This window comes from Nuphar pumila, chromosome 2 (assembly GCF_984573655.1).
Source record: "Nuphar pumila chromosome 2, dmNupPumi1.hap1.1, whole genome shotgun sequence".
Taxonomy (NCBI): Eukaryota; Viridiplantae; Streptophyta; class Magnoliopsida; order Nymphaeales; family Nymphaeaceae; genus Nuphar; species Nuphar pumila.
Window position 1 is genome coordinate 112,981,049 of NC_143250.1, and position 15,097 is coordinate 112,996,145.

General features: G+C 37.5%; 1 protein-coding gene across 3 annotated transcripts; it reads left to right on the plus strand.

The window, feature by feature from the left end:
- The first annotated feature begins 246 nt into the window (after window positions 1–246).
- LOC149846786 (protein-protein interaction regulator family protein) lies at window positions 247–13,603 on the plus strand. 3 transcript variants are annotated; one of them, XM_089996575.1, is made up of 11 exons: window positions 247–378; window positions 462–593; window positions 692–757; window positions 846–1,013; window positions 1,099–1,212; window positions 1,914–1,985; window positions 11,668–11,751; window positions 11,834–11,934; window positions 12,278–12,362; window positions 12,533–12,875; window positions 13,217–13,603. In XM_089996575.1, exons 1-11 carry the CDS (start codon window positions 301–303, stop codon window positions 13,381–13,383), a joined length of 1,410 nt encoding a protein of 469 aa, XP_089852701.1. In that variant the 5' UTR covers window positions 247–300; the 3' UTR covers window positions 13,384–13,603. The 3 variants fall into 3 exon arrangements, with proteins under 3 accessions (XP_089852701.1, XP_089852700.1, XP_089852702.1); XM_089996574.1 differs by having other exon boundaries at window positions 263–378; window positions 846–1,025; XM_089996576.1 differs by having other exon boundaries at window positions 263–378; window positions 846–1,010.
- The last annotated feature ends 1,494 nt before the right edge of the window (window positions 13,604–15,097 follow it).

Genomic DNA, 15,097 nt, shown 5'->3' on the forward strand with positions numbered 1-15,097 from the left:
TTTTTATTTATTTTTTATTTCAGAGATTTTGTTGAAAAAAATCAAAATCTCCCGATTTTTTTGCCTGCCGAGATTTTGCTGTTTTAAACTTTTGCCACTATGATTCCATCCGACTCCGAAACAGAAACTGAACTGGATTAGGCTATACCCGATTAAGTCGGACTGGATAATTCCTAGTTCCGGCCCGAGTCCGACCCGTTTAATCCTCATAAAGGGGTTAGTGAAGAGGGTATAAATAAGGGGTTTTTAGGGGGAGGGAGTGGTGGTGCTGTAATCGCAGCGCAGGCTCGCAGCGGAGGGATGGCGAGCACCGTAGTGGAGAAGACGGCCGAGGAGCTCCGGAAGGAGATCGGGGAGCTCCATCGTCAGCAATGGGAGGTACTTTAATAACCCCCCTCTCTCTCTCTCTCTCTCTCTCTCTCTCTCTCTCTCTCATCGTTGCTCTGCTTGTGTTTTTTCAGATAACGGAGCGTCTGAGGGATCCCAGAGGAATAAGGAGAGGCGGTCTCGCCGGCAACGGCCCCCGCAGCTTTGGCGCCAACGGAGGCCGCATGTTGGGGCGATCCGGCCCCCAGAGAGAACTCGTCCGGCCGGTAACCTTCGCCGCTCAAGATTGATCACAATCGATCGGAATCCTTCGTGGTGATATCAAATTCGCTTACTCTATTGATTCTTCTTTTGATCCGCGCAGGGGGATAGTGTCGAGCCGGAAGATCAGCCTGCTCCCAAACGGCGCCTCTTGTCCGCTGTAGTGAAGGTATGCCCTAGAATTTGTTCAATTTCCCTGAACGGATCTGTTTTGTTACTATGAGAGAAGAGGATGCTCAATTCGGGGAAAACCCTAGGTGGAGGATGGAGAATTGACGGAGGAGGGAAGGACGGAGGAGGCAAGGGAGGAGGAAACTAAAATAGAGGGCGGTGAGATTCGCGGTCGGGATAACGAGTGGAGAGGTAATATGCCGCGTGGCTTCGGCGGATTGAGGAGGGATGCGAACCAGAGAGTAACGAAAGTGGTGATTTTTCTTGTGTGTTTTTTGTGATTTTTTTCTTTTTGTATTCCGGGATATGTTTGTTTAGGAGTCATGACTGAATTCTCAGGAAAGTGACATTCCTACGGGCGAGCAGGTCCCGAGGGTTTTGCCGAAGGATGAAGATCCAAGCCTAGTGAATAGGAATAAGAGAATGCTTGGCCAATTGTTGGGGACGTTGACGGTATTCTTTCTCAACCTTCTCTTATCTAAATTCAGAAACACCTGTTTTTTCCTCTAAGAATAAATATCTTTCCTTTTAAAGACCATAAAATGGAGACAGCTATTTGATGCAAAACAAAGATGTTAAGACTTAAGTGCACTTGCTCAAAAACTACACATGGAAATGCTAATGAAAATGTATGTGAAAGAAGCCCAAACGCCCACGCTTGACACAATCCCACAATGTTGGCCTGATTGAGATTAATAACAAGAGATATAAATAAGCGATCATCTTGCCTAATGGACAAAAGCAACTAGAAAGCTACCAGCAAAGCAGGAAACAACATGCCAACAGTGGTGAATTCCACAGCAAGAAGCATCCTTGGCAGAAGGGTAGTGCAATTATGGACTTTGAATGGGCAATAGGAAATCTCAAATGAAAAATAAACTCTGACGCCAGAGGTTTCTAGTCTCTAGCAACCCACATTACACTCAACAAACGTCTTCTAATTTATCCAATACAGCGATTGAAGCACAAAAAAATGAAATTTTGACACAAAATTTGAGCTAAAATAAGTGTAATTTTGCAACACTAACAATCAAAGAGACATTTCACCTAAAATCAACGCATACATCTAATAGTCTGGTTTCTGTAAATTTCCTTTATCATTAATTATATTGGGATACCTGCCCATTGTTTTTGTGATTATATTGTTGTTTCAGAAATTCCAAGAGGAAGACAAACATCTATCATCCACGGAGGCATACATGCGCAGATCGGATTCTTTGAAAAGAGTTAGTAACTGCCATCTTTGGTTTTGTAATAAGTTGAAAGTGTTTATTAGTCATCTTTCAATGAGCATACTTTCAAGTAGAAATAATTCAAATGTTCCTTTTTTAAGTTTTTTATTTGTAGAAAGAGATAGTAACTGCCTTTATGATTTAACTTGCGCTGAGAAATGGATTTTCTAGCACCTTATGTTTTCTTTATGAGTTGCGGTTTTGAATGCCTTAAAGTTTTTTTTAATCTTTATTCCGTCCTTCTAGGATCTTGATAGTTCATTGCATTTAGTGTCTTTGACTATTTGGAAGTGCATAATAAAGTGGTACAAGCATTGGTAGGTGTTCTGAGAGATACTTGTCTATTTGTTGTGCATGTTTGATCTATAGATGATTTCTAAAATTTCACACTACCCCAAAAACGGAGAAAGAAAAAAATTAAATATGAAATTTGAAAAGAGGTCATTTGTTATGCAGTGGTACTGCATGCTTAGCATGCAGCTCCTCTACTGATGACCATCCATCTCAACATTTTCCGAGAACAACACCACACCCATCTCGAAAAATGCCAAGATGGGTGGCTGCCAAGCAGGTTGCTGTATGCCCACCATACAGCGATGCTGCATATAATGTGAATACATTAGGAAATATGTAAATACTGTAAAAATATCTTCAACGATGTGCACTACAAGCACAAGCTCCATGAAGGGATACGTGTACAATGCCACACCAAGAACACTTGAATAAAAAGTACACAAAGGTACAAAGAGAACACTTGAAATGCAAAAGATTGAATCTATTGAGCAAGGGTGAGCACAAAGGCTCCCAAAAGAATGAATACAATTAGAGGGGACACACCCGTATTTATAATACAAGAGGAGACCAAAAGGAGGGGCTCCTACTAGACGTTGGAGGGGGGTCCAACGCAGAGTTACCAGAAGCTTCTTAGGTAGGTGGGAAGCGTGCTTCCTGGAAACTCGCTTCGGAAGCGCGATACTCCTCGCTTCCGAAACTTCATGGGAATCTCGATTCCCCCACGCTTTTTCTATGCTTCCCACACGCATGGTCTATGCTTCCTATATGCTTTTCTCACATTTTTTTTTCATGTATTTCCTCTCACTTCCCACGCACTTTCTCTAAATTGGTAACCTTCTTTGTTAGATTTTAACAAAAATTTAACTCTTTTAGTGAAAAATCATGAAATATAAGAATGATCAATTTTATTTTAGTTTTTATTTGTTTCTTGTTCGATTCCTATTCAGTTACTATATTGCTTTATTTTTTATTCATATTTCTCTTTCAAATTGATACTTCGCTTCCCGCTTCCTATAAATTTTTAAATGCCTCGCTTCTCGCTTTCGCTTCCTGTATCATTTCCCGCTTCCACTTCCTAGTTTGGCAACCTTGGTCCAACGTCTCCCCCTCCTTTGACTTTTAGTCAAAAAGGTAAAAAAGAAAAGAAAGAAAAAGGAAGAAAGAAAAGAGAAAAAGAAAAAGGAAAAAGAGAAAAAAAGAAAAAGAAAATGAAGAAAAGTTACATGCACATTCACAAGTGTGAATATGCATAAAATGGGAAATGACAGAAATGCCCCTGGGGTATATATATATATATATATATATATATATATATATATATATATATATATATATATATATATATATATATAATTTAACACCCCCCCTCAAACTTAGGGCGTGATGACCAAAAGTTTGCCAAGAAGAAAATGAAATCTGGGGGAACACAATGCCTTTGTGAAAAAAGTCTGCCAACTGATATTCTGAAGTCACATAAGGAAGGTCTATGATTTTCTGCAAGTAGGCTTCTCTGACATAGTGACAGTCCATCTCAATGTGCTTGGTACACTAATGAAAAGTGTGATGTTTAGCAATATAGATTGCACTTTTATTATCACAACACAATCTTATAGGTCATTGGATCAGTACTCCTACATCCTTCAACAATTGATGAATCCACACAATCTCCATAGTTGTGGAGGTCATGGCTCGATATTCTGCTTCTATTGATAAAAGAGACACCTGTTGTTTCTTGCATTTCCATGAGATCAGTGATTCACTTAGAAAAATAGAAAAATCAGTGGTGGAGTGACGGTTATTTGGGTCACCTCCCCAATCAGAGTCAGTATATGCAATCAATTCTAAGTTTGAAGATGAGGAAAGAAATACTCCCTTGTTTATTGTGCCCTTTATGTATCTGACAATACGAAGTACAACACTCATATGAACTGAAGTGGGGGCATGCTGAAATTGACTCATAGTATGCACATCATGAGATATGTCTGGCCGTGTGATACTAAGATACATAAGTGATCTCACAAGTTGCCGATCAGGAGTAGGATTTTTCAAAGAAATTCCATCATCACCCTTCATTTTTGAGCCCACAACTTCAGGAGTCTCGCAAATCTTTTCATCTGTAATGCCAGACGTGTCAAGAATCTCACAAACCAGTTTAGTTTGAGACAAAAAATAACCTCTATAAAAGTAAGCAACCTCAATACCCAAAAAGTATGTGAGATACCCTATGTTTGACATTTCAAACCTTTCTTTTAGAGTGGATTTGATATTTCTGATTCCCTTAATATCATTGCTTGTTATTAGCATATCATCAACATATAACAACAAAATTACAATTCCTACATCAAACTTTTTGACAAAGAGAGCAGTGTCAGTATAACAATAATTAAATCTAATTTCAACCATTACTTCATTAAATCGATTGTATCAAGCCTTTTGGAGCTTGCTTTAAACCATACAAGGCTTTTCTAAGACGAAGAACTTTACCCTTTGGTATATCCATGCTAGGGGGGCCTCCATGTAGACTTCTTTGTTTAGGTCCCCATTCAGAAAGGCATTTTTAACATTCATTTGATATATGTTTCATTTTTTAATAGATGCAGTAGTGATCAAAGATCTTACAGTGACCATTTTGTTTCTTCGTAATCAATACCATATTCCTGGCTATAACCTTTAGCTACCGGCCGAGCCTTATATCTTTAAAGAGTTTCATCACTCTTGGTCTTAACCTTAAAGACCCATCTGCATCCTATTGTCTTTTTTCCTTTAGGAAGATTTTGAAATTCCCAAGTCTTGGCTCTGTTAAGGGCATAAAGTTCATTATCCATTGCATCTCTCTGTTCTAATCTTTCTTTAGCTTCTTTGAAGTTTCTGGGTTCTTCATACGAGTGAATGGCACCATGGCAAGCCCTATGTTTTGGGGAAAAGATTCATAGGATATAAATCTGGAAGGGTTTCTCTTAGGTTTTTCATTTCTTCGTAAGTTGTTATCTTGAGAGGGCTCACTAAAATCACTATATCTTTCTATCACACTTCTAAACGTATTTCTATCTCTATGTGAGTATGTAATTGGTTTATTTACAACTTTTTCTACTGGTTGAACAGACAAGGGAGCTTCATTATCAACATTCTCATTATTTGTCTCATCATCACTGAAGAAATCTTCATTTCTATTTAGTAATTCAAATAAAAAGGAGTAATCATCATTATCGAGGAGGGTTGAATCCTCAAAACCACTTTCATTTTCCAAAAAAGTGACGTTCCTTGAGACGTACAATTTATCATTTTGAAGGTCATAACACCTCAAACCTTTTTGTGTTTCTGAATAACCAAGAAAAGCACAGGGAATGACTTTAGGAGATAACTATTCATTTTTATCGGTGAGAATAAAACATTTGCAGCCAAAGATTTGTAATCTGTTATAATCGGGTTCTTTTTTATATCAAACTTCAAAAATGAGATATTTAGCTTAAATTTTTAGAAGGAAGACGATTTATAAGATAAACAGAGGCCAGGACAACTTTGGCCCAAAATCTTTTTGGAATCTTTTGAGAAATAAGTAGTCCTTGTAGTTTCAATAATATGTCTATGTTTTCGTTCGGCTAAGCCGTTTTGTTGAGGAGTTTTGGGGCAAGACCTTTGATAAATGATCCCATTACTCTCTATATAGTCTTTAAATTCATTCGAGAGGAATTCACCCCCTGAACATGCTTATGTTTTATAAAGTATATCCAACTGTATCTTGAATAGTCATCAACATAAATAACATAATATGAAAACCCTCCCTTAGATACTACAGGTGCGGGTCCCCATACATCCAAATGCACAATTTCAAAAGGCTTAGTTGAAAACATAAATCTTGAGCCATCAGGTAAGTTTCTCATTTTTTCCATAATACAATCATTACAACTGAAATTTTCTTTACATAATGTTTTAGCAAAATGAATATGAGAAAACTTGTTAATATTTGGATGCCCAAAGCGTTTATGTCAACCATTTATATCTTTATGTTGGGCAATGTTACAAAAAGAAGTTTTTGGAACTTGAAGAGACTCCATAAAATAGAGGTCACCCTTCCTAGAACCTTCCCCAATCAACTTCCGGGACTGGCGATCATGTATCCAACATTTATGTGATGAGAATTTTATATAACATCCATGATCCGAAAGTTGAGAGACGGAAAGCAAGTTCAAATTTAATTTTGGAATAAATCTAACTTTGGGAACAAAAAAATCTTGTTTTTCAAAATCTCTAATTATTTTAATTTCAAGAGAAGCCTCATCCGCAGTAGAGACAAAGGATGGTGAGAGGTTTTTAGAATAATTAGTCAGTATAAAAGCATTTGGAGTCATATGAAAGGATACACCTGAGTCTAATAGCCAAAGAATTTTACCTGGAGGAGAGAAAGAGAACGCAACGATTCCAGAAATATATCTCTTGAGGAGTGGTTGAAGAGCTTCAATAATTTGATTTATAGATAGATTGATATTGTTGGAGGTAGACGGCGTTGCCTCTCTGAAGGTTGTCGACATTGCTACCATCTTTTTCCACTTGAGACACACGGGTTTTATGTGCCCTGGTTCTTTACAAAAATGACACACGATTTTACTGTAGTCTCTTCTTCGATATTGTCCGTTATTTTCTCTTTCTCCTTGATTCTTGTTGAAGTGGGGAGGTTTATATGGTTTAACATTGCTCCCCGGTCTAGATACAACGTAAGCTCCCTCATCCTCGTTTTTAGAGGGGACGACCAACACATTTTGATTGGTTTTATTTATTCCCAATGTAGTCTCTTCTCCACTTAATTTGGTAAGAACATCTTCTAAAGGTGGAGAAGAAAAGGAAGATAAAAGAGAGGATCTAGATTGTTCGAATTCGGGTCTAAGCCCATTTAGGAAATTAAAAAAGTGATTATCTTCAAGTTGTTTTTGCCTTAGTTCGATTGCCTCTCCACTCCATTTAGGTTCAAGGATAACAAGTTCATCCCATATAGCGGATAATTCGGCAAAATACTCTCTAACCGACATCTTCCTTGTTGTAGAGTCAAAGCCTTCTTTTGGAGCTAATATTTATGGGACAAGTCTCTTGACATATACATTCGTTCAAGATACTCCCATACTTGATATGCTTTCTTGATTTTCAATATATTGGCATTAATCTTGGTTTCCACCGAAGAAAAAAACCACGAAAGAATTTTATAGTTTTTCATCTCCCACTTTTCATGCCTTTTATTGTATTCTTCAAACACCTTTTCTCTTTCTTCACCGTCAAGGACCTTAATCTCTCATCTCTCAATGATAGTAATTTTAGGTTCGGTAATAGTTCCTTGAACATATCCTCAGAGACCCTTACCTTTGATATGAGCCTCCATATTTCTGGCCTATACATGATAATTAGATCCATTTAATTTAAAGCAAAGAGAGAAGTGAAAATCCTTTTCGCCCATTAGAGAGAAGAAAAAAAGAAAGAGATGCGTACCACAATGAGATATAAGGTCCTACTTGAGGCAGGATGCTTCTAAAATATTGAATGAAGAAATGAGTCTTTACCCCAATCACCCAAACTTGATGGCACGCTTTTCGAAGCACCTAATAGAGAGAACAAATCACACGATCTTCTTTTCTCCCAACCAAGCTATGATACCATGTAAAAATATCTTCAAAGATGTGCACTACAAGCACAAGCTCTACGAAGGGATACGTGTACAAAGACACACCAAGAACACTCGAATAAAAAGTACACAAAGGTACAAAGAGAACACTTGAAATGCAAAAGATTGAATCTATTGAGGAAGGGTGAGCACGAAGGCTCCCAAAAGAATGAATACAATTAGAGGGGACACACCCCTATTTATAATACAAGAGGAGACCAAAAGGAGGGGCTCCTACTAGACGTTGGAGCCCCTCCAACGTCTCCCCCTCCTTTGACTTTTAGTCAAAAAGGTAAACAAGAAAAGAAAGAAAAAGGAAGAAAGAAAAGAGAAAAGAAGAAAAAGAAAATGAAGAAAAGTTACATGCACATTCACAAGTGTGAATGTGAGTAAAATGGAAAATGACAGAAATGCCCCTGGGATATATATATATATATATAAATATATATATATATATATATATAATTTAACAAATACTTCTTATTGTTCCATTTATAAATTACTTCTAGAGTTGAATTTGTTGCCCAATTAGTCTCTTGGAAGGCTATGAGATGATTAGAATGTGATTCATGGAACAGCAGGCTATAGAATACCATGTTTGGCTATATCCATAGTAGTTGATGGCTTGTGCATAAGTTGAAAAACATGGTTGACAGTGAAGGCAACATTTTAACACAAAGTTGGTAGAGATTATGCTTACTGGATTTAGGAAATTGGATGACTCAATGAGCAATTCTTCACACAGTTGTATAAAGGATGGCATTCAAGTGCAACATCATTGTCTTTTGTAAATTGATGAGTTGAAAGAATATTTCGATCAATGCATAATGAATTCTACCAATCAAAGCGAAGATGATTAATTAAAAATGGACAAGTATTTAATGCCACTAGACCACTTTTATGATGAAAATGTTCGAAGTGTTAAAAAGATGACAGTATTCAACAAAAATCAAAGATGAGTTTAAAGAAGATTTTGATCAATTTGAGGCACATAAAGAATGCTTCCAATCAAAGTGAAGAATGATTCATTACAGATTGACAGTGCTTAATGCAACTAAACCTATGTCTCTGAGTTGTATAAGACATTATCAAACATCAATGATCTCACAAGAACAATGCAAAATATTAAATATTTTACAATTAAGAATATGCCACAAGACTCATACTTTCATATTAAATATTTTACAATTAAGAATAGTCTGCAAGACTCATACTTTCATAGTACATAAACAAAAACAAAAGAACCATGTTTATGAATACTTAGCAGTTAAATAACCAAGTTTTTAAAAAATATACCCTCAATCATTATCATTGTTATCTTCTTCTTATCCTTCGATATTCACATCGTCTGCAATGTATCTGGGCTCTTCATCATCTACATTCTGTACTCCTTACACGTTGATCCATTGAATGTCCTTTTCATTCAAAATGTGTACTTCTTGAACTCATGCAGCATGGAGATGTGTCCCGGCTAAATGATGCTTTCAACCGAGAGATACCACTCAGAAAAATAGTATGACAATAGTTGCACTCGATTTTCAATTGGTTTTCACTCATTACTTGAGTGACATGTCAGATCATTTGATGCCATCTTCCCCCCAAAAAACTCAATAAAAAACAAAGAATACAGATTTTTTACCTTAACCCACGAGTGGAAAATAGTGAAAATGCACTCTTACTCGAGCAAACCGCAAAAGCCCTCTCTCTTGTGCACGGATCGACCCCAAATCGCTCTCATGACTCCTAGGGTGCGTGAATACCCCTCTGGTGACCTCTATACAAATGAGGGAGTCGGCCATCAAGATGTCTTTAAAACCCCCTAAAAAAAATTATGATTTGGCCATTTTTAAAGTGCGCCGGAGCTTAGTTGTCAAAGACGCTAGGCGGAGCCTAGGCGGTGAGGTATGTCACACAGACTCTTCTAACAGGGCACCACACCCGCGTCGCACCCACACCTAGGCGGGTGCGACACTTGGACACAACTTTTTTTGTGTTTTCTTTGTGTTAGGTGAAGTCAACCACACTGAGTTTCATTTCTATCCAAAAGTAGATTCAATAAACCGTAATCAAATTCATTTTTATCTATATTATATATATAAATACATAAATGCACACAAATACACATAGTGCTAACTTGAAACTGTTAAAAATTATATATATATCCTCCCCACACTTCCGCACCCAAGTTTTTTTTAAAGTGCCGCACCCGCATTCGCCCCCAATTTTTTTTAAAGTGTTGCACCCGCACCCGCACCTATGTGACATAGGCGATGAGCCCTTAAAAAGACTAGGCGAGTCCTAGGTGGTACCCCAAATAAAAAAAACATACAAAATGTGTACACAAAATACTAAAATTAATAACAAACATGTATACAACATAAAATCAATCAACAATAAGCAATAAATAAATAATAACGTGTCGAACATTGTAAAGCAATTATATTACATAAAAACAGTCTAATATATTACTCATACGCTTATAGATTATATATATATATATATATATATAATGTAAACACATAATATTGAAAATTTATAATATATGTTTATGATATGTTAATCTATATAATTATATACAATTACACAGAAAACATATATATGTGTGTGCAACTGTGCATAAGACCGAGAGACTACCTTGGCTAGGCTGCCTAGGCGGCACCTAGGCTCCACCTTTGACAACTAAGCGGAGGGGTGAAAGGAGGAGGAGGAAGAAAAAAAAATAAGGTAAAAAAGGAAAATAAAAGAAGAAAAGGAGAGAATAGAAAAAGATTTTGGGGCGGGAGGAAGAAGAAAAAAAAGAAAAAGAAAGAAAAAGAAAGAAAAGAGAGCTTAGGCATAGACAACCTAGGTAAAAAAACCGAGCCCTACCGCCTAGACCCATAAGCCTAGGCGGTAGCCCTATGCCTAGCCAGCCTAGGCGGAGCCTAAGTGCAGCTTTTGACAACTAAGCGCTGAAGGTGTATTGTACAATATGGTACGATACATGGCTGTATTGTACGATATATATGATACATGTGCGATACATACGAGTGTGTATTGTATCATTATTTTTCATAGTAATGATTAGTATCGTACCGCATCATACGATACTTACAACATTGGTCTAGATATGTCAGAAACCCTCCAACTGCTATATCATAGTTTTTTAACAGACTTTTCTAAGTTGTTCATTAGTAATACAAGGACACTGCAGGTGATGAGATTGGTTGCTTATCTATGTATTCACTTTTGTCATTGAACTTTGAATTGGCTGTAGTTTAATTTACAATGTGGCCAGTATCGTTAATCAAACGTCTGCCTCATGATTTGAACTCTCTGGTCTCTGCTGCTGTCTTTTCTGGCACCACACAGTTGTCATTGGCCTCTATATTCTCTTAGGTGCATTGAAAGGATTCCTTGCTTGATCCTTTTGAACTTTTCCCCTCTGCTTCCCTTTTCCACTTGTCATTTCTATTTCTGTTTGCATTACATATATTTGTTATTGATTTTGATTTTTGACCAATTGAGCTTTGCATTGTTTCAAATGTAAACACCGACTAGCTTTTACAGGTATTTTGCCAAATATGCCAAACTTTGGATTATTACTCCTTAGTTTCGTTATCCTTATGGTGAATGATGTTACTCTATCACTTGTATTCAGACTATTGTGCTTTGCCAAAATGCAAACTACTACTGATCTAAGGGTTGTTTTCCTTAAAACTTTGTGGTTTTTTTACTTGAAACATCTGTATGCAGGCTGAACAGAGGGCCCGGGAAGAAAGTGAGAAACTACGTCAGCAAGAGCGTGAACAGCTTGCTGAAAAGCGAAGGCGTGATTTGGTTTGTTTTCATTCTTGATAGTACCTTGGAGAGATCCTTAGCCATTTGCTTACCACTATCTTCTTCATCCTTGTCTTGCCAGACTCTTCGAGCAAGAGTTACTGCAAAGGCTGAAGAGAAGAAGTTGGAATTGATTTTCCTGCGCTGGGCTGAGCACCATAAGAAACTGTGCAATTTTTTAAGGTATGTGATTTAAGTTCTTTTATCTTGTGCTGCTTATGTGGTTTTCTTAGTTTTGGTCCCAGGTGGTTGACTTGCTTTCTTCACTATTATTTTCACCCTCATCGTTTTTTTAGAGCTTCTTGTTTTCTCTTGTTTTGCTTTGTTGCAGGTTATTTTTATTTTTGGTCCAAAGTGTCCATATTCACAATTTTATTCAGAACAAAGATAAGTTTCTGTTCATGTGCATGATGACGTTAGCTTCTAAGAATCAGAAGCTGCACCAATTGCAGACTTACATAGGCATGCCAAGTTTGTTTCTTTGTCTTCTCATGTAGTGACATGTTTCTGTCTCTCTGATATGTAGAACTAAAGCGGAACCTCCAATCTTTTACATGCCAAACAAACCATTGGAAGATGATGCAACTCTGATTGAGCAGCGAAAAGAAAAGGTAGGATTTCTATTGTGTTTCCCATCATCAGATGAATTTTTGTTGAACACATAAAGTTGAAAGATTAATCAAATTGACGATGGTGGCCATGTCTGGAGAATAGAAATGATTGCATGTTGATAGGATGGTTTAAACAGCTTCTTATTCTATTGCCCGCTTTAAAATTTCAGGATTTTCTTCTGTGGAAAACAACTCGAAGGGGAGAACTATCCGAGTATCAGAAACAAATTACCCAGAACTATCTTGCAAATGTAGAAGCAGAGGTTGAGAGATGGCAAAATGCTAGGAATGCCCGGAAGGCAAATAATAAAGCAAATCTGCAGGAGACAATGGATCAAGAGCTGGAGACGCACAGACAAGCCCATGGACCCAAGACATCTAAAATCCCGCGTGATGATGATAATGAAGAAGATGTGGAGGACGACGTGGGCGAAGATGATATAATGGATGATGTTCTCATGGTTGATGACAATGGCATTAGGAGGGTGGACGATGAAGCAAAAACAGAAACTGGTAAGATCAGTCCTAGTCCAGAGGGTAGGAACTAGAGGTTTTCAAACAATCAGTTTATCTTTTTCTTTTTGAAAATTCTAGTTGATTGTATTTGATGAAAGAATTCTAGATGATTTTATGTTTTCCTTTCTAGAGTGATATCATGCTATTGCTTGTGTAAGAGTGGTTTCAAACTAGAGAACCTAGTGCATCAAACGCACCCTGAGCAAATTGTTTGTTTGGATGCTAAGAATTCTCTTGCAAATTCTGAACCAAAACCCTTATTATTAAAGTGCCATTTCTTGTTAAGAAACTTGTGGGATCTTCTCCTATGTGATGTTTGGGTTGTGTTCTTGTTTTAGTTTGTCTTGGTAAACAGAAGCCTTTGGGGAAAACGTGGCGGCCACAATTCCCATTCCATGTGAGAATCCTTGTTATTAAGACTGATATCAAGATAAGCTCAAGCATCATCAAATTAGCTAGGGCGATTTGTGAACATCACCAAGTTGACGGGACGCCGCCGGTTTGAAGCCCACAAGGGGACATCCTTTGCTGCAAGGTCCAATCTGGATGTGCTCCCCTGTGAGAAGGGACCTCAAGGGTTTTATCGACTGAGGATCTGCCAAAAGTGTGGTCAGTGATTGGGGGGGTTACTTCAAAGCTTGATACAATCCTGATAAACTAACGTTAGGTAGTCCTTGGGTTAACACGAACTCATGTTTTGTTACTAATTTATCCTTGTTTTAGTAGATGCTTGCAGCGATCTGTTTAATGTAGATGCACGGTACTTATTACCCACCGAATTTGTATCCCATGTGGTAAGCGGGGTCCTGTGTCAAGCTGAAGGCCCAGGATCGAATCCCTCTGCCACATGGGGCAGCTGTTCTGGTAAGGGTCCGCCTAACCCCAGCTTGCCTTAAAAAAAAACAGTATCTTATGTATTTAATGTAAAAAGTTAGGTCCATGATACTAGAAGTCTTGAACTCAATAAGAAACAAAAGACTAGCCACTATACTATAGTTACCAGAAAACGGAATGGATACAAGAAGCAATGCATGAAGTGAAAGTAGATACAAGAAGCAAAAGCGAAAGTAGAGAAGTGTTAAAAAGTAGTATGAAATGGGAAGCGATATTTGATAGTAAAGTGTTTTATCCAAGTGCATGAAAAATAAAAAGGAACCACAGCCAAAACAATGTGAAGTTTGGGCAGAAGCAAGTAAGAAATGACAGTAAATACAAACATGAAACAATATAAAACCAATATGCAAGCTTGTTATAAGGGATTATAATTTTCTAACATGAAAACGTGAAGGAGAAGTGAGAAGAAGCTAGAGGAAAACATTAAAGGAAATTGATTTGGAAAATAAAGAGGCAGCGGGTTTTTTACAAAAGAAAACCGAGTTTCTCATATTTTGAAAGCAGGTTTTCAAAGCTTCTCTTCATTTTGCAAAAGTAATGAGTTTCTTGCTTTTGAAGCGAGTTTTTAGGGAAACATGATTCCCCATTTAACAAGAAGCTTTCTGTAACTTTGCACTATACCAAATAACTTGTTATTAAATTCCATAAAGCCAATCAACCCGACAATGAACCAACCTGTTGATAGCACAACTTTGAAAATCATGGTCCAGTTAGGTTCCTCATTTGACCCAAATCCAATTAGCTATTGTTATGTATGAGAGAGCTTAGGAAGATGAAAAAGGAAAAAAGTTTCTTAAAAAACAGGCCTCTCATATGGAGCAGTATTGGGTATTTAAATAAATATATAGAAGAATTTATTAGAGATAATTAAACTGGGCGTCATTTGATTAAACCTAGTAAAAACTTTGGTAGAAATTTGTAAACTCTCAAACTTTGTGTGTGCACATGATTTAGACTAAAAAGTATGAGCGGTATTCGAAAAATTTCCTAATTAATATTGTACAATGTAGTTTCTACACACACATGAAAGATTAATGAAACTCGAGGGAGTAATTTCCCATTGTAACTCTTTAGCAAATTATCAGAGTTGAGACCGTTTGGACAGCAAAAGACAGAAATCTCATAGATCCAAGGGGTTTGACATAATGGATGGGGCCTAGACCGTTTGATGAGCAGTTTAGGTTCAAATCCCATGGGCTTCCCCTGCATTAGCACAAGCTTGGCAACTCCCTGAGGTCGAGGGGCAAGCCATCACAGTTTTACGCTGACATGAACAAAGACCGTAAGTACAGCAGGCTCTAAGGGTGTCATAGGGTCGGGTTTGG